This window comes from Galeopterus variegatus, unplaced genomic scaffold (assembly GCF_000696425.1).
Source record: "Galeopterus variegatus unplaced genomic scaffold, G_variegatus-3.0.2 Scaffold1606, whole genome shotgun sequence".
NCBI classification, from domain to species: domain Eukaryota; kingdom Metazoa; phylum Chordata; class Mammalia; order Dermoptera; family Cynocephalidae; genus Galeopterus; species Galeopterus variegatus.
In genome coordinates, this window is record NW_007727717.1 from 54746 (window position 1) to 74874 (window position 20129).

General features: G+C 36.6%; 1 protein-coding gene across 2 annotated transcripts in view; it reads left to right on the plus strand.

Moving 5' to 3' along the window:
• HHIP (hedgehog interacting protein) overlaps positions 1-20129 on the plus strand; it is a 94257-nt gene that overhangs the window by 38700 nt on the left and 35428 nt on the right. For both annotated transcript variants that reach the window (XM_008577931.1, XM_008577932.1), the window contains exons 5-8: positions 14950-15101; positions 15482-15655; positions 16304-16447; positions 19947-20068. In XM_008577931.1, coding sequence (XP_008576153.1) covers positions 14950-15101; positions 15482-15655; positions 16304-16447; positions 19947-20068 — 592 coding nt within the window. The remainder of the gene's footprint in view (positions 1-14949; positions 15102-15481; positions 15656-16303; positions 16448-19946; positions 20069-20129) is intronic.

Here is a 20129-nt window from a genome sequence, read left to right on the forward strand (position 1 = left end):
AAAAAAAATCTCTCCATAAATTTCTAGATTAGGTTATACCATTATCTCAATCTATAGTAATTAAACTACACCTGCACACATGTGGTTTACAAAGACAGTTTGACTTCAGAAACCTTTTATTAATGTATTTTATTTCGCACAGAAGATGTTCTTTACAGCCAACAGGAAACCTCACTAAATATAATCCAAAATCTGAGCAATGGAAAGGCACATAGATGATGTCGTACCTCATAAATATTTTTTGTACTTGCTGGTTTATTTCTAAGGAAATTATGAGAATGACATCATAATGATGACTGACTTTTATTAGTGTTTTTGCTCTGAAGCTCTAGACAAGTAGTTAAGAAGAAAAACAAATTGTCTAGTGCTATCCCTTAATACTTTACCTTATATTTTCTAGTGACTTAATCCTGGGAAGTGAGTTCAGGAAGACTATACTGCCATTAGTTCTCTTTTACACATTTATCATGAAAAAGATCATGATGGTAAAGCACAAAATTTCTTAAAACTCAGAGTGGGAAATAACTACCATTGATTTTTGTCTAAACTACTGCTGGGATTTGTCTACAACTCAAAAAACAATTTTAGACTAATATTTTATAGACCATCATTGTTACTATCAGAGAAAAGTTTTCCATGACTTTTTATTATGTATTTTAGCAATATGCTTCTTTGTTCTACTAATACCAAGTGGAAGTTGTTAACATGCTATTTTTACTGAAGATTTACTCTAGTAAAGCTAAATATTTTACAGATAATTCCTTCTAAATGACTTCAAAAAATTATGTTTTAAAAGAGAGGGGCATGGGGTAAAGTTATACAGAGTACAAGAAATAGAACTATAGGCCTCACAGTCTTTTATTTAACCATGCAACTAATATTTGAAAGTCTGGAGGTGTCAGCCATTGGGCTAAGTGCTGGGTTACAGTCAAAGGATACTAAAATTTTTATTTCTATTTAAGATTTCTTCTTTTGGGGTAGGGGGATGAGACTGGTAGGTACAAGCAGCACAAATGATATGTTAGTGGTGTGGTGTCCTAGCAACACGTGAAAAGTACTAGGAAGGAAAGAGAGAGGCCTGCTGAACTCCGGAGTCAGGGGAACTTTGCAGAAGAGCTGGAGCACCAGGTTTTAAAAGATCAATAATTTCTTCCAGAGAAATGGGATGGGCATGATACTCCAAGCAGAGGGTATAACCAAGCCCAAAGACATCAGAATGTGAAAGCTGAGGGAACGACAAAGTTGACCATAGCTGCAAGGACAAGAACATGAGATTGTGTGGCAGAAGTTGAGGCTGGAAAAGGGGGTTAGGGCCATATTGTGAAGGTCTGGGGTCCCTGCTAAATTATTTATTATTTTGTAGGTGATGAACATCAAAAAGTTTTATTTTGTTATTATTTTAAAGAAGAAATGTAAAATGATCATGTTTGTTGTTTACAAATCTGTATAAAGGATGTACCAGTGTCTTATCATCAGACACAGACAAAAGAAACCAAAAACTAATAGCCAAAGGAGAAGAATTGAGCTGTTTTTTACCCTATCCATTTAGATTTATATCAGGAAATTGCTTAATTCAAGGAAAACTTGACTTTATCTGTGTTTTAACCAGCTAGAAAACAATGGATGCCAAAGTCACTTGGCATTAATTAGGGCAGTTCTAGCTCAGGCCACTTTCCTGTTTCTAGACTGTTCTGAAACAGTGTGTAGTATTATACAAAATAGTATTTTATGGTATGTATGAGAGCCCCCCAGACAATCTTGCATGTATGTGTGATAGTCTGCCTTTTATCACAACAGTGGAAAGATCACCAATTTTCCAACAGAAAAAAAAACTTTCTTTATAATTTTTACAGTGATAGAGTGTGGGTCATCAGACATCTGGATTTCTAATATTAACATCAATATTAACCTCCATTTTGATTATAAGTGTAAGAAAAAAATCCTTAAACGTTTTTCTATTATGCATACTGATTTTGGTAGGTAATTTCATATTTCCTGTGTCTCTGGTTCCCACTCTCCAGGCCTACAGGTGTGACATAACAGGCAATATATATTGTATGTGGAGATATTTAAGGAAGAGTAGAACAAGTCAGGTTGTTGCTGTTGCTGATATTTGTGTTCGTGATTAGGCTGATGAATTGCTGCTTCTAGAATTTTGGTTTTTTAACCATTTGATGATTCTTGAAATACCTATGTAGTTTTTGCTAATGTGCTTGTGATTATATTTTTTTATAGTCACACATTATATATAAATATAAACATAGGTATCTTTGTTTATTTATATAATTGAATGTCTATGCAAATTTAGATTTCATATATAAGGGAGCCTTTTAATATTAGTTATTATATTTGATTTCAAATAATTCCAGCCATCCAGTAAAACAGGTAGCTTTACTGCAAGTGCTGCATATGAGAAGATTAAGTGCCATCTGCAGTGCCCTTTCCAAGACCCATACCCTAAAGTCACTTTGTCACATGTGCTATGAAATGAGGGGAGAAAACAAAAATTTTTATCTAATAATAATTTTCCACTCAAAACCATCAAAATGGAAAACATAGTTTTCCCTATCGAGATGGAAAAAGTATAAGTGCTCAGGAAGAATAATTGAATTATCATTTCTGCTGAAGTTGACCTTACACATTTCAAGAGAGGCATCTTGGTTTTGGGTGATTGCTCTGAAAGAATAATTCAATGAATGAATAAATAATTATTCATTCCTGGGTATAACCGTAAAGTCTCAGTCCTTGTATACAGTTAACGACAGCTCTCTGTTGCCTACTATCATGTACTTGCACAAGCCCGTCCCCCCATCCACCCACCCCCACCATGAAGAAAAGATCTGATTAGTGAGCAACTAGTTATGTGCCAGCTAAATGCTCGCAGGTTTAAATTTTTATTTTCTCTATTTTTCATTTTTTTAAAAAAAGCTTCTTAGGAAGTAGAAGTTATAATGCCTTTACAATTAAAAAAATAAAATAAAATAAAAACCTGAAGCACAGAAGTGTTAAGTTACTTCCTCAAAGTCAAACAGCCTGTAAGTTACGAAGCAAGGATTCAAACCTACCATTCATGTTATAGAGCACATGAACACACACACTTTCTACTGTATTTACTTGTTCTCTCAAATACCTAAAGTTCTCCACAATCAGAGCAAGAGTAGGAGGTATTTTTGTACTCTTCCCTTACATTTCTCTTTTCCCAAAAAAATCACACTAAATACCCATAAAATGTCTCTCTAGGAGATTCTGTTCTTTTTTTCCCTGGTACTTCCTTCCCTCTCTGGCTCCTTCTTATTTTTGAAGTCTCCGCTTGAATATGTATCTTCAGAGAAGCCTTCTCTCACCCCCTAGTCTAAATCAGATTCCTCCTGACACTCTTTTCCATAACACCCTATTCTTTTCTTTTATAGTCCTCTCCAAAATTTAATTATGTATTTATTTGTAGCCTTACTTGTTTAAAGACTCTTTTTTCCTAATTAGAATACAGTAGCCCAGGCTATGGTATATAATAACAATGGCTAACCTTTCCTGAGCACCCACAGTGTGACAGCAACCATGTCTTTCCATGAGCTACCCCACAACAAGCGATGATGTAGGAAATACCCCTGTTTTGAAGGAGATGAAACTGAGGCAGAGAGAACCAAAGGATCTTTCCCAAAGTCAAAAAGCTAGCAAATGGAGGAGCCAAGTTGCAAACCTAGTTAGTCCAAGCCTCTGAGCCCATGCTCTTAAACACAGTGCTGTGAATGAGTAGGAATTTGATGCACAATGACGTGGATGCAACTGGCTAACCATATTTGCCCCTTGATGATTGAATGAAGTGCCGTAATCCAAGAACAAGAGCCATGTGGTGAGTGAGGATAAACAATATTACAGGTGTTGAAGAGACTGGGTACTTGCAGTCAGGAAGGTGCAGCCTCTATAAGCAATTCATTTGCCCTGTGACAAAGAACCAGGGACTTGTCTCTGCATGGTGATTCCAGGAATTAGAACGGAAGCATTAATTAGCTATTTGTTTTGTCAAATTGCGAATATACTGGAAAACTCTGGTCCACCTTTCACTGTTTAACTCTTCCCTCAGTTAACTGAGGACACAGTTTCATGCAATTTGAATATCACAAGTTTCCTCAAGTTCTGCCTCTTGGTTCAAAATTATCCCTACATATTTAAATTTTCCATTATATTAAGAATATAGGGAACAAAACTTCTTTCCATTGAAAACTGTCCTACTGCTGAAACTTCCATAGAAAAGGTGATACAGCTGTTACAGCGGACAGAGAGGTAAGAGTCATCCTCACATTCAGTTGTCCCTTAAGATAAGATTTTGACAAAGGGAATGCGATTTTGAAGTAGAGAATGTGAAGCCCTACATTTTCGTCAGAGGAGGAATGCACTTGCATTATGTAGAGGAAGTATTATCTTGCTGCTTGCCATCCAAAGAACTTTGGGACTTCAGAAAATTACAGGCATGGAAAGGCACAGTTATACTTGTACTTAGTACCAGGTTCGCCACATACTTTTGAGAAAGATCTGTGTATATCTTCTCAGGAGATTTAGGTGGTATGTGTTACCAGTGGTTTATTAATGAATGATTTGCAAGGCTTGAGGTAATCAAAATATTTATTCTGGAGCTGAAACATACACACTAAGCCTTTGTAGGAATATAGTTGTTGTTTTTTTTTTAACTTGTTTGTTTGTTTTAGTTAAAAGCATATAGTGTTTGTGTACTCTAAATATACAGCAATTTATTTAGTAAACAAAAACAGGGGGTGGGAGAAACAAATCAACCCCAACATTTATATGTTCTCTGATAATACTGATGGCAAATCACAATGATATTTCTTCCCCAGCAAAACAAACCCAATGTAAAAAAGCACTTCCAAGATTTCTGATAAGAAAATGTACGTTTTTGGTAGTGGCAAACAGCTGTGAAAATTACTTCAGAGCGATATTGACTAATAGAACACATACTTATATTAAACAAAAGAAGATACTGAATTTAGATTCAAGTTTAGATATGCAATTTAAATAAGGAAGAACTTAAGAAGATAGAAGGAATGTGTGAGAGTATGCCCATCCATTAAAAATATACAGACTCTCAAAGATTAGATAATGCTACAGAATAAAGGAAATACTCATATTATTTATGTTTGGAGAGGTTCAAGTTTTCTTTCTCTCCCTCTCAAGGATTTCCTTACTAGGACCATTTTTAAAGTATAAGTAGTTTAAAAAATTATTAGGTTAACAAATATTGGGCAAACCTTGCTTAGAAGGCAAATAATTCCTTTGGGACAAGTGGACAATTTAGAAAACACATTAACTTTTCCAGACCCCCCTTACAATTTACTTTTTTTTTTTTTTTAAGATGACCGGTAAGGGGATCTTAACCCTTGACTTGGTGTTGTCAGCACCACGCTCTCCCAAGTGAGCTAACTGGCCATCCATATATAGGGATCTGAACCCGTGGCCTTGGTGTTACCAACACCACACTCTCCCAAGTGAGCCATGGGCCGGCCCATAATTTATTTTATTGAATGGGTAAGAAGTGGAAATACCTTTCTTAGAATGACTTGGTCTATAATAAAGACAATCAATTTTTCAAACCTTATCAATAACCATTTACTTTTAAAAGAATAAACGTTAATTATATGAAATTATTAAGAATACTACGTTTTTATATTTAAAGCTAATGAAATGAAATGGACTCAGATGATTTCATTTACCATCTTTAAAGCTATAATCTCTGAGGCATAAAGCCTGATCATTTTGTTTTAAACATTAAACTCAGGAATATAAAGGGGTTTTTTTCCTTGATAGTTTCCTGGGATTTATATCTTTGTAGTTTGAAAATCTTTTTCTCCGGTCAGGAAATGGGAGATTCAGAGCCCTTTCAACAAAAGAAAAAAAATCACAATTAATAAATGGTTAACTATAGCAAAGGGTACAAAATTGTTTTTAATGAATTTGACCTCTTGCTTTTATAAAGTTTGCTTTTTATGATGTGTGGCTAATATGGTGGTCATGCAACTAAAAGCATTATCTTCACATCATTATATAGAAATATAACACGGGTATACTTGAGTTTCCTAGTCATATTTCACTACTCTTTGCCATTACATATTTCCTATTGTTACTCTAAATAAGAACTCAAATTGACTTATATGAGAACAAACATTAAGCAATTAAGTAAGATTATTGCTTTGAAAAGAAACCTTGAAAAAAAATCCAATGGTTCAGACCACCAAGGAGCACTAATAAATTTAAGGAAATATGAGGTTTCCTCCATGTGACTTCTCTTGAAAAGTTATGCAATAGACTGCTGGAACTTCAAGGTCTTATAAAAAATTATGGTACTTTTAAAATTATTTTCTGAGTAGAGTTTGTATTTGCATGATTTATATGTCAATTAAACTTGCAGTTTACCAAAGAAGCAAAATCAAGTTCTTTGGATCTTTGATATTTTCATTAAGTGCTATTTTACAAAATAATCACATGCAGAACTCTAGCAACACAGCAACATTAAAAGACTAAAATATGATTAATCTAAACATTCATTTTTACATTAAAAAAATCATTTTTATTTCAAAATATCATTAGCTACAAATAAGCATTTAGAAAACAAATATTTGCTATACCTCAGATATCTAAATTAAGCAACTCTTTTTGATATTTGATATTTTAACATACTTATACTAATTTTGAGTAAAATGAATTAATATATATTTGTGAAAAAATACATCTCTAATATTAAATTATATGAGCATTTAAAATATAAAATTTTTCAGTTTCATGTCTTTTAAACCAGGAAAGTATGGTGTTATTCCATTAAGATGGAATAAGTATGGAAACTATATCTTGTAGATATCTGAAAAATCTGGAGAGGTCCAGATTAGAGATAGGAAAGTGATTATAAAATCAGAATAGGATTTATAAAGAAAACCTAAAAGGAGGGCTTGATTTTCTTAAGTCGCTTTTTTTTTATTGGTTATGAATACTCATGAGGTACAAAGCAAATTGTCACCACTCCTGCTTAAGATGAGGAAGAAAAATCTGAATACACATAACCTTCCTTAAAGACACGAGGATTTATTTTAAGGAGGACTGTGTCCCATTGTTCACCTTGTCCATGGAAGTTTCACCAGTAGGACAGTTTTCACCAAAAAGAAGCTCTGTTCCCTATAGTTCTTATGGAAAATTTTCTTTAAATATGTAGGAATAAATAGAACTTTGGAGTTCATAAAGTGATTGTACATTCATTATCTTCTTTTACTGTCTGAGCAACCTTTTGAGATGGAGTCAACCTATTTATAAAGGAATTTTGTCCCTCTCCCTTATTAAATAGCCAAGTATATTCCATGAAAAGATCTTTGAGTGTGCTGCTCTATTTTTTGGTGGTATACTAGTTTATGTATGTTACATCTAAAAATCCAGTAAGAAATACCTCTTCCCTCATATTTAATGAAGTATTAATTTAATTAATATAAAGGCTTGCTTAATTGACAAAAGGATTTGTGAAACTTTGAAAGGCTCAAGGATGATAAAATTTTAAAGGAGGGCTGAGCGTGAGCATCTTCAAAACGCCGCAATCGGTGACATCAAATTACGAGTTTGAAATTGGCCCTGGTGAGAGTATTTACGCCACAGAAATTTACAGAAATCAGGGCTTATTTTTTTCCCACATAGTTCATTGACCCACATAGCACTGCCTTAAAACATAAATTAACCTTTGTGTTAAAATAACTGAGATATATGCTTCATTATATCCCATGTAAATTAAAATAACTGAGTCATTTAAGTTAAAATAGCATATGAGTGTAATTCAAAAGTTCATGGAAAAATAGAATTGAAAGATAATACAAATCTTTCCATGAACGTTTTGAAGACCCCTCGTATGTAAGTCAAAATAACTGAGATATAAGCTTCATTTTATTCCCCTGTAGAACTTCAGAAACCTAAGAAAGACTGTTTCAAAACTGCCTCAGTTCATGAGCAAGGGGTGCGGATGAGGGAATACAGCCTATTCTTTATTTACTCATTTCTTCTTTCAGGAAATATTTGGTGGATCAGACTAACATCTTAGTTTACATTATTTGTCCTCCGATCACTGACAATCCCGCTTTGCCACTTCTAGTTGTGCATTTTGGGCAAATTACTCGATCCCTCTATGCCTCCATTTCCTTATTCAGAAAATAAGGATAATATTAAAACTGTATCAAACTTATGATTTTGTTTCTCAGAAGAGTTTATGCTTTTTGTAGGCTTATGATTTTGTTACTTTATTATTTCAATAGAGGTTTCACAGTGTTTAACTTTTTTGAAACATTATAAAATTTAAAGAGAACAATGCTTGCAGATTCTGGCACATAGCAAGGGCTCGATACATGGTACCATTTATGACAGGGCTTCCTCTCTACGTGAGGTACTATGTAAGACACCTTCAGGAAGCCACAGTCTAGTGGAAAATAGTTCTACTTCCTAATTTACATATGTGACATTTTATTGTGTCTAACAATGTAGTTGCCCAATATTTTACCCTTTTACAGTTCAATCTAGAAATGTATACTTTTTAAAATCTAAGGTCCAACAAGTATTAAACCTGTAGGTTGCAATAGAAGAGCTTAGTGAAGCTACAAAGCTTTTTATAATTGTCCTTTTTAATTCCCATGAATACTCTTCAGGTTTTGTTCAACCTTTGTTAGTTTATTTTCATTTAGCCTAAATGTACAGAATGAGAGCTTTGCTTTTCCTAAATGTCGCCAACATTTCTATAAATTTGTTTTCTTCAAAAATGTCTTTAGTTGCTGAGATTTTGTTTCTGAGAAGAGTTTGTGCTTTTTGTAGGCTTATGATTTTGTTACTCTATTATTTCAATAGGGGTTTCACACAGTTTAATTTTTTGAAACGTTTTGTCTTTTAGAGAAGATGTTTTGGAAAATTGAATACTATGATACTACAGATATTATTAACAGTTGACACATACTAAGCCAGGTAGTCCCTAGTGATCAAGCCATTCCCTGATGTTATTTTGGATTTCTTGCATGCATACATTAAAGGGTCTACAGCAGCTGGTCACTGCCTGGACAAGGGAACAGGTACATGTCAATCAATATCTAATATGCCATAATGTATCCAGTGTGACAGTTCAAATAGGTAAAAAACATTAGGGAAGAAATAGAAATATGAACATAATAAATTTAATTTCATTTGACAAATATAAATTTTATGTAAAACAAATTACACATGTAGGTACATAAAATATTGTAACTATAATAGTTTTCAAGTATGTAACCGAACATTATATACATTATCTCCATAGGAGGGAGATGTCAAAAGAATGTTAGCACAGTTGGCCCTTTGTATCTGAGGGTTCCAAATTCTTGAGAAAAAAGAATTCCAGAAAATGTTATGTTGTTGCTATGTAGTTAGTATGTTGTTGTTATGTTGCTGCTATGTAGTTAGGCCTACAATGGTTGGATGGTTGCATCTGTACTGAATATGTACAGACCTTTTTTCTTGTTATTCCCTAAACAATACAATACAACAACTATTTACATTGTATTAGGTAGTATAAGTAATCTAGAGATGACTTATAGTATACGGGAGGATGTGCATAGGTCATATGCAGTTACTTCATTTTATATCAGGGACTTGAGCATCCTTGGATTTTGGTATCCACAGGCGGGTCCTGGAACGAGTGCCCAGAGGATACCAAGGGACAACTGTATATAGAGTAAGAAGCAGCCATGAAGCTGGAAATTCTAGAAAATAATCTTTTGCTTTGAGTAGGCCCCAATTTAAACTTTGTGTGACTGATTTATTTTGTTTATGTTTGAAGATTATGGAGAAGAGAATTGTTGAGGAAAACTGTTGTGACATTCAGGTAGCTGGTCTCCATGTGGAATATCTTATATTCTTCCATTTGTACTTTTCTGGTCTGCCTTTGCATTTGCTGCCCTTAGAAGATAAAATGTACTATCCTAAACATAGATCTGATGTGGACCAATTGCTATACCAGAGATTATATACCCATGAGACACTTCCTGAAAACTCTGAATTGCTGGTATTGTCTAGCAGCTCTCCAACTTCATTTGAAGCAGGACAGATTTCTTTGTCAGGCAGGTGTGATGGAGATGACCTTGTATCCTGCCAGCATTTGAAAATTGTATATACTTTCTTGAAGAACTGGAACAGTGGGTAAATACGATTACGCAGAAGAGATAAGCTGAGCCTCAGCATTCAGGCAATTGGAGTCAAAGACTTACCCAAAACAAAAGCCAAATCTGGAAAAGTAGAAGAAATTTTAAAGAAAAGAGGAGAATGATTACTGGAAGTAGTAGGTCCTCAAAATATTGTGGCTGGTTTCCTCCTCGGAGAACAGTGAAGGTAAGAAAAGACAAAAGAGTGAACAACAAAATGACAAGATATTTTATGTCTTTCCCAAACTTTAGAAAAAAAAAATTAAGCTCTAGAGTAAAATTGGCATGAAAGGAAGACGACATCTTCTTCAGTAAACCTGATTATGACCTCCTTCTCCCTACAAAGAGGATGCACTAAGTAATCTCTCAGGTTCTTTCTGGGGTGTTTTCTGACACCAAATGAAAGGTTTTTTCTCACACTAACTGGTTCTCCTGCACAACTGGGTGTCCATGAATTCAATCCAATTCTGACACTAACTATCCAGACTTATCCCAGACCCCACACATTAAGGGCTCAGTCCCATAAGACTGTCCAAATTTCTGATGCCCAACAAAAATGGGGTGCCCAGGCTGCAAACTGAGGGACTCCCACAACTTCCCTTCAGGTTCAGCAATCGGCTAGAATAACTCACAGAATACAGGAAAGCATTTTGCTTACTAGCTCTGGTTTATTATAAGGGATACTACCAGGAACAGCCAAATGGAAGAGACGCATAGGGCACTATATTGGGGGAGGGGGCTGTGTGAAGCTCCCATGCCCTTTTGGGGTGTGCCACCCTCTTTGAACCCCGTCGTTTAGAGGTTTTATGGAGGTTTCATTATGTAGGCATGATTGATTAAATTACTGTTGGGAAGTGGTGAACATTCCAATTCCCTAATTCTCTTTTCACATGATTGGTTTCTCTGGCCACCAGTCCCCATCCTGAAGCTATCTAGGGGCCCACATCTATAGTCAGCTCATTAGGATAAGCCCAGGTATGGTTGAAAGAGGCTCCTTATGAATGACAAAAGACACTCACTAAGGAAATTGTGAGGGTGTTTGGAGCTCTGTGACAGGAACTGGGGACATTATTTTTAAATTATTCAACAATGCAATTTTGAGCAGCCATTTGCGCTTGGTATGGGGCTGCCCACAAGTTGATGAAGTACTGGGAAAGCTGAGAGAGGGAAGGGAGGGTCTCAGGGTAGCCTGTGATGCTTGGGTGAGGCTACAGTCAGTGAGTTTAAAACAAAACAAAACAAAACAAAAACCGCTACCCAAATGGAGGAAACCCTAAAGTATTGTTTGTAAATTACTTGTCGCCTGTTTGGTTTCCAGTTTGGTTCCAGCAATGCTGTCTGTACATTCCCAGAAGTGCAATGTGCACACAGTATTAGTAATGAAGTATAAAGTATAATGTGAGTATTTGGACAAATCACTGCTTTCCACATGGGTAAGGATACACATTCTGGAATGATTAAGTTTTCAAAAGTATAGTGTTAGAAGGCAATGTCTTTTTGAAAGGCGTGGCTCCCTGAACCACGAATCTTCCATTTGCCATTCTATTAATGTGTTTTTCTCCCTTCTTAGCCAGCTTGGCTCAACTAATCACTAGAGGCTCATTCGCCCCAGATGCTCCCTAGAATCAGTTCAATAATTTGACTTTTCTGGAAGGAGTGCATGATTTTGATTCCACATACTCTGAACCATTAAGCCACACATAATGAGGGGGAAAGATGGGAAGGAGTAAGAAGAAGTGTGAGTAACATTGGCACAAGGGCTTTGTTGATTCTTTCTGCTGAGCTGCTAGAGCTGGGTTATCAGATTTTATAACAGAGTGAAAAGAGGGGAGCTTTGGGGATTGGGGATCAGACCAACAGAACAAGGCTGTGGGTTGGGGAATGGTGACTAAGAGAACAGTAAGAAAGAACAGGAGCCTGGGAGGACCAGTCCACTGACCAGTCCTGGCTTTCAGGCTCTCAGGCTGGGACAATGTCCTGGTGAACACTATACCTGAAGCAACCTTAGGTATAGCAACTGGGGGTCTAAAACATCTGGTGGTGTTTGTGGTGGGTGGCCTAACCCTGGTCCAAAGTTAACTCTTCAATGCCCAATGAACAGATGTCTCCATATAGACTTTGAAAAATGACCCAGACCTCAGAGATAGGTTCGCATTTGGAAGTTAAATCATGATTTGTCAGTAACATTTAAATTAAATAGGCAACATACTGAAGGCTAATTCAACTGAAACGTCAGCCTATCAGCCCATCAATACTTTTATCTCCTGGCACAGCAGGATTATGTCTGTTCTTCCTAATCTCTGAACATTTAGGAGTCCCTGTTGTATAATTTTAATAGCTCTAGGATATTTACATAATACATTAAGTTTTTCATCAATATACTTATTAAACTGAGTTTTTATCTGAAATGAGTTAAGGGTAATTAGTCAAGTTTCTAAACCAAACAGAACTACTTTGCACCTGGAAGTTGACTTAAAAAAATGAGATCATAAGTAATGATTAATCAAATGTAAACCCTATAACCTGAACAACTCAGAATTACTGACATTTTTTAAATTACTTTTTTGATTTATTTCCCCCATCATTTACGTGTCTTATTCAGTTTCCATATTTAGCACTTTAGCAAAAGTCAGCAATGTCCCCAAATTCATTCACATGATAGGTATATCTCTAAACTGAACAATTGTCTTCTATTATTTGCGGATTTGTTTAAATCTCTTTTCCCATCTGTCTTTCTACAGTGCATTAATTCCACATTCCTAATTCCTGAAAAGCAACCAGCACAGTTTTAAACCATGTTGCTATCCAATCCAAATTGTATTTCTGATGATTTGATTAAAATCTACAAAGAATTACTTTCAACAAAAGCTTCTTATAGTGGAACACAAACATTTGTGAAGCAGACATGCAGTACTTAACCTGCACTCACAGCTTTAGAGGGAAATATATTCAGGAGAAGAATTAATCACAAACTAAATCCCACCCCTGGGCCTCCTTACACAATCTGTCAAGGAGGTTTAAATGTGCAGTGGCCTCTCTGCTATCGAATCTTGGTTACACATCCCAGCTTCCAAAGTCTCATAAGAAAGCCAAGAGATATTTATTTAATGATGATATAAAAAGAAAAAACAGCAACACTGAGTCAATATTAAAGCCATCATAACAAGATAATCCAAAAAACAGAGACTCATGCATAAATCATAGTTATTAGAGTCTTATTCCTATAATTAAAATTAAAATAAAGCATATTGTGATGTGCAAAAAGGTTGACTTTTTGACACTTGAATAATGATTTGGTAGTTCTGGGATATTTGCAACCACTCTATTATTTATATACTCTCAAAATTTGGGTGATTCCACTTTGGGTGGTATATACGAGTATCTGAAAGCAGTTTTCTCTAAGCCAAGAAACAAATCTAACAATGTTTATTAAAAGTGAATTTTTATGCTTAAAACTTTAAATTATCAAATCCATGTAGAATATAAACTACAAACAGTTCTATGCTCTGCTAGTAACATTTGCTATTCTGTGGGACAAAAACTTGAGACTGCTTTCATTACTGAGCATGACCTGTGAAGAAGTTGCAGAATTAGAGATTTTCTCTCTCCTCTAACATTTCAGAGGGAGTAACTTCTCATAGCTTTTTGCCATAGGAAATGCTGTGATGTTTAATGGAATGTGTAAGTTGATGTTCGATCGACAGTTGCAGCATTCATTTTCTATGTCATGTTTTTCACTACTGTGGATAACTCATCGCTGACTTACTAGAATACAAACTTTAAGTCTCTGATCTAGATAATTTTAGATACTCTGATTTCATTATAGAAATTCCCAGACTACTTGTGGGATAAAATAAATGCTAAGACCATATTGAATTTCAACAAGCTGAGTTAGCAGAGAAAAAAGATAAAATGTCTTTCTATTTAAGAACATGATGATTTTTAATTGCTATAGCATTTGGCATGCCTAATGTATACAATTCTTGACATTCATATAAAAACAAAAGAAAGTTGTTTGGGATTTTTCTTTTATTTCCTAGAATTCCCTTTCCTCTCTAGTATTTCTCCCACCCCTACTGCAGCCCTGTCCTTTAGCACTCCCACTTTTTCATCCTTCTATAAAGAAAAACCTTACACAGTGAAGGGATACGTGTAAAAATGCTTCATTTCTATATAGCTAGGCCAAGGCTGCCTATTACCTAGATATGATGAATAGACCACCATCATTGTGACAACTGATGTAGATACCTCCAGGGTAAAACAAAGGTTTACATATTACACGAGCAATTTAACTGTTTTCTAAACATATTGCCAAGACAGTGGGAGTTGGCAGCCCACACTGTGTTTTAGGTTTTGGAGACTTGGATTAGAAGTGACTGTTGATTATGAACCTTTTTTATTTGTCTTCTGTGAACTACAAGCAACCTAGTAACCCAAGAAAGAATTCTCCACAGCACTTAAATTTGCCTTCCTAGTGTCCCAAGATTACATACACAAATCACTTGACAAAAGTCATGTAAGACTCTTGTGCATAGATAACCACACAAGACAATTGTCTTGTTCTAACCCTAAAGAGTTCCACAAAGTGAAATGTTTTATAATTCTTTTCTGTGCAGTAGGCAAGGAAGAAAAGAAAAGAGGTTGGGCAAAGATTATCCAGAAGAAAGAAAGAGACTCTTTTGGGGTTCCAGTTGAAACACAATAAAGAACATAATTAACTTCACAATTCTTTGTGTTTTTCATTTGACTGCAGGGAGGAGATGAAAGAGGACTGCTAAGCCTTGCATTCCACCCCAATTACAAGAAAAATGGAAAGCTGTATGTGTCTTATACCACCAACCAAGAACGGTGGGCTATCGGGCCTCATGACCACATTCTTAGGGTTGTGGAATACACAGTATCCAGGTATCACTAAAATGTGCCGAAGCATAAAAATGTCTCAAACTTATTTTCTCATCATCACTTTATAAGCTTCTTCTTTAAAAGTTAGCCATAGGTGGCAATCATTAAACCATAATCTCCATCTTCCTTAAAACCCCATATGTGTCTTTAAGAGAAACTGAGAAAAATGATGGCTTTGGCACTTTTCCTAAATTCTTAAATGCTACTTCTAAAACTTAGAAATGAACGTATTTTTTCAGTAATTTTTATTTGTTCCATTTCAAGTATATGTTTCCTTATTTACGTGCTAGGTGTTTGCTTTCCTGTTTGTGTACTGTTTACTCTCTGGCGGATTCATCTTACATCTTTAACAAACATGGTATTGTTTCCTCCTCACAATGTAGAAAAAATCCCCATCAAGTTGATGTGAGAACAGCCAGAGTATTTCTTGAAGTTGCAGAACTCCACAGAAAGCATCTGGGAGGACAACTGCTCTTTGGGCCTGATGGCTTTTTGTACATCATTCTCGGAGATGGGATGATCACCCTGGATGACATGGAAGAAATGGACGGGTTAAGGTAAAAGACTAATAACAGTTTCTCTTAATGTTATAATGTTTTAAGTGCCAGAGAAAAAAGGAGTCTGAGCCAATGAGTTAAGAACCATCTTTGAATTACATCACGTTGGCTAACTATTTAACTTCTGTTGTCAGCGTCTGCATTTATAAATGAAGAGGAATCCAATAATATGTCAATGTAATATCACGTTTTGTCATGAAACAAATCACTGCTGTGTAGCTCTTGCTGCAGGGGCCGCCCCCACCACACCCAGCACTGAGAAGCAAGCGGCACCTCGTGCTCCTGGGCAGCAGCCCTGTGTGTCCATGCGGCCTCTTAATACTGCATAATGGACTAACATCGTCCAGTGAAGTTTCTCAGGGGGGACATAAAATAGACTGGTGAAAAATAAAGAGAGCTGACACAAAAAGCAGGGTATTACTGATGCCACAGTCCTCAGCCACCATCGAGGTGTGTCTTGGTGCAGTCACTTGTCTAGAACCAAACTGCCCCTGGTTTCATTTCCCATGATATGGAATTTAAAACTAAGAATTTTGTCTCAAAAAAAGGAGATGATTCTTTTATCCGTAGAGCAACCCCACTACGTTTAGTTTAGGTGAAATACGTAACCAAAATGTGAAGTACTTATGCTGTCCTCCAACTTCTCAGTGATTTCACAGGCTCGGTGCTACGGCTGGACGTGGACACAGACATGTGCAACGTGCCTTATTCCATACCAAGGAGCAACCCACACTTCAACAGTACCAACCAGCCCCCCGAAGTGTTTGCCCACGGGCTGCACGATCCAGGCAGGTGAGAACATAAGCCTGTTTTCTGGCCAGCGTTAAAGCTAGGCTGGGGTTCAGGAACTGGGGAAAAGAAAGAGGATGTTGGGGAATAAAGTGACTAAGGGTGGTATCCAAGCCTGTGCCTCTAAAATCACACCAGGTCATTATCCAAGCGAGCATTTAGCATTCTTTCTTCTGTTAAAGTGTGAAGCAGATTGAGAAGGCAGATTAGATAAGGGAAAGAAATTCATGGAGAAAAATTCACCTTAGAATTTTGGGGGGTTGTTACTAAACACTGTTGGGCTGGTGTAATGATTAAGAATTTAATTTGAACAATTTAGAGATGTAGACCTTTTGATTTGTCTCCTTAAACCCCTTTAAATCTTAATTTTCTTATATATTAAATGGGGGTGATAATTACTGTCTGGCAAGGGTGCTGCAATGATTAAGTAAAAATCTATAAGTAAAGCACAAAATATTGTGTCCAACCCCTGGTAGATTTTAAATAAACTGCAGTTCTTATCATCATAGGTTTACAGTGATAATTTGCAAGGAGTTGAGCTAAATGTTAACTTTCTTTTTTACTTGAAGGCAATTGCAGATACTAAAGGAATTCATACTGATTGCTTGCTATGTGATAATGAACCATAAAGAAAGGAAAACTAAGCAGCATGTAGAGTGAGAAATTTGGGGTATTGAAGGCAATTGCAGATACTAAAGGAATTCATACTGATTGCTTGCTATGTGATAATGAACCACAAAGAAAGGAAAACTAAGCAGCATGTAGAGTGAGAAATTTGGGGTACACTTTAAAAATGCTATGAAGTATAAATAGCAATTCTACGATGAAAGCTTTATCCAGTCTGTAGTCTATTACGCATACTAAGAAGTATATGGCTATATTCATTCATTTACTAGCGAAGTTATTATTGCTATTTAATGTTTATTGAGTGTTCACTATGTGCAAGGTGACTATTTCTCAAACTTTTTATTTTTATAATCCCTCATGCCCTTCATCTCCCCTCCATCAAAGCCCAAGTCTACAGTTCATTTCCTTTTTGGCATCTCAGCAGATCTTAAAATCTATGCGACAGGGAATACTTAAGGTGGGTTCAGGATGTGGAGGAAACTGTCACATTCCATTCCTATAGCTCAGAACTCACAGATACCACCACAAAGCAGCACTTTGAAGTCGAGCAGCCTGAGTCACCACAATCGCACTGGAGCTTTCTTGCAACCTTCCTGGGGGTCCCGAGCCTCAGTACAAAAACACAGGATGAGGTACTTTACAGACCGTACATATGGCAAGATGCCTGTGCTGTGGAGTCTTGCCTCCTCCAGAAGCAGAGGGCTGAAGGGAAAGTTGGTGTTTATATACCACCTCCCTCCAAGAGTAAAGCTGGAGAAGATTTAATAAAGCAGAAAGGAAACCAAAATAATTATTGGCTAAAAGTAAAGCTGACTTTTATTAAGCACTTTGCTGAAGAGTGCTGAACCAAGTATCTTATCTTAGTATGCTATCTCCTTTACGCCTCTCAGCAGTGCTCTGGCATCAGCCCCACCCCTGCCCCTTTGATTTAACAGACTACTAGGGTCCTTCAGAAGGCTCATGAAAAAATAGAATTAAAAGATGATACTAATTTTTCCACAAACTTTCCGAAGTACCCTTGTATTTTTTGAGCAGTTGTAGATTCACAGCAAAATTGAGAGGGAGGCATAGACATTTCTGATTATGTCCCTCCTCCTGCACATGCATAGCTTCCCCCATTTTCAGCATCCACCACAGAATAGGCCATTTGTTACAACTGATGAACTGACAGTGACACGTCATAGTGACCCAGAATCTGTAGTTTACATTAGGGTTCATTCTTGCTGTTGTACATTTTCTAGGTTTAGACAAATGGATAATGACACATAGCTGCCGTCACAGTATCATACAGAGTAGTTTCACTGTTAGGCTCCTTTTCTACTTAAGAAACTGAAGTTTAGAAAGGTCAAGCAGTTCTCAGAGGACCTACTAATCAGCCTGAAGTAAAGCTCACAGCCCCTAGCAACTCCACTCTGGGAGACCTGGCCTCTTCTAACAGATTTGCTGCTTCTTGCTGGAAACTAGTCAAACCTCTTTTTTGTCATAGTTTCTCCATCTTCAAAAGAAAGGTAATGCAGGAAAACTTTCTCACCCCATATGGAGTTAGTTCCACCTTAAGTCACAGCATGTCTATGTCATGATCCCTGCCAGGCACTGTATTCTGTGAATCACTGAGTTAAAGAGGACAATAAAGGAACTGTTGCCACAGAACAATTAACCCATCTTTGGCAGGTCAGGCTGATGGTTTCCCTGTCATGAATGGGATCATTTGGAGCCAACAGTTTTTGTTTTGTTCTGTTGTTTAATAATTGCTACATGACTCTTACGTCTCTGAAGACCCAGCACCTACTCAAATTTTTTTTTTTTCAATATATGTAAGAGCCCCAGTTGGTTTTGTTTTGTTTTTAAGTAATTAATATATTTTATTTGTCTAACAGAGTGATTCTCAGTGGGGTGATTTAGACCCCAGGGGATATTTGGCAATGTCTAGAAACATTTTTGGTTTCTCAACCGGGGTGGGGGTGAGGGGATGATGCTACTGTCATCAAATCAAGTGATCAGAGGCCAGAGATGCCGGGAAATGTCCGACAATTCACAGGATAGCACCCCTCCCCCCCGCAAACAAAATATTATCTGGCTCAAATGTCAAAAGTGCCAAGGTTAAGACCTAAAAAAAATGCAAGCCTGTTTTCCATGCTTTTGACAACTTCAAAAATTATATTATTCAATTTTATTTTTCCCCTAACCCAAACTTCCCATGCCCAGTCCCTCGTTGACATAAATATTCAACAAATATTGATCTCCTCTTATATTCCCGGCTTTGAACTAGGTAACAGGAATACAGTTATAAAGAAGCCGAAAGTGGTCTCTGCCCTCATGGAACTTACATCAGTGGCTTAAGTCACAGAGATGTCCTAGCTGCCAAATCAGGGGTGGAGAACATGAAGTCAGCGTAAAACACCTCACTCAGTGCTGTGGGGACTAGCTCTATTTTATTTTCTGAATTGGAACACATGTTATCTTTTGTTAAAGCAGCCTGACCTTGAAAGTGTACCAATTCCACAAAACTAACACTATAACTAATACACTGTGTGGTGCAGATGTGAGTTGGGGATGACACTGATTCTTATTCCTATGCATTACACATGTGATATTCCTTCACAACAGACTAACACGTTTTGAGAAGTGTGCACATTCATAATGAGGGAGATACTGAGAAAAATTAACAAATTTACTCCAGAGATCATTAAGCTTCAGCAGAGTAAACGAACACAGCAGGATGTTTCCATCATCAGTTTCTAGAAGATCCAAACTAAATTGCCCATAGGATCCCTACCAGTCCCCAAAGGGCTCCTTCCTATATCAGGAATCTCTAGCCTGAGCTTGGAAGATACATTGGTAGGAATTAATGGGTGTCCCCCTTTTTGTTACACAGATGTGCTGTGGATCGACATCCCACTGATATAAACATCAATTTAACAATACTTTGTTCAGACTCCAACGGAAAAAACAGATCATCGGCCAGAATCCTACAGATAATAAAGGGGAAAGACTATGGTAAGTAGAGCATAATTTGTTGGTTTTGCTTTAGCTTGGCCTTTGTTTTCGTGTGTTAATT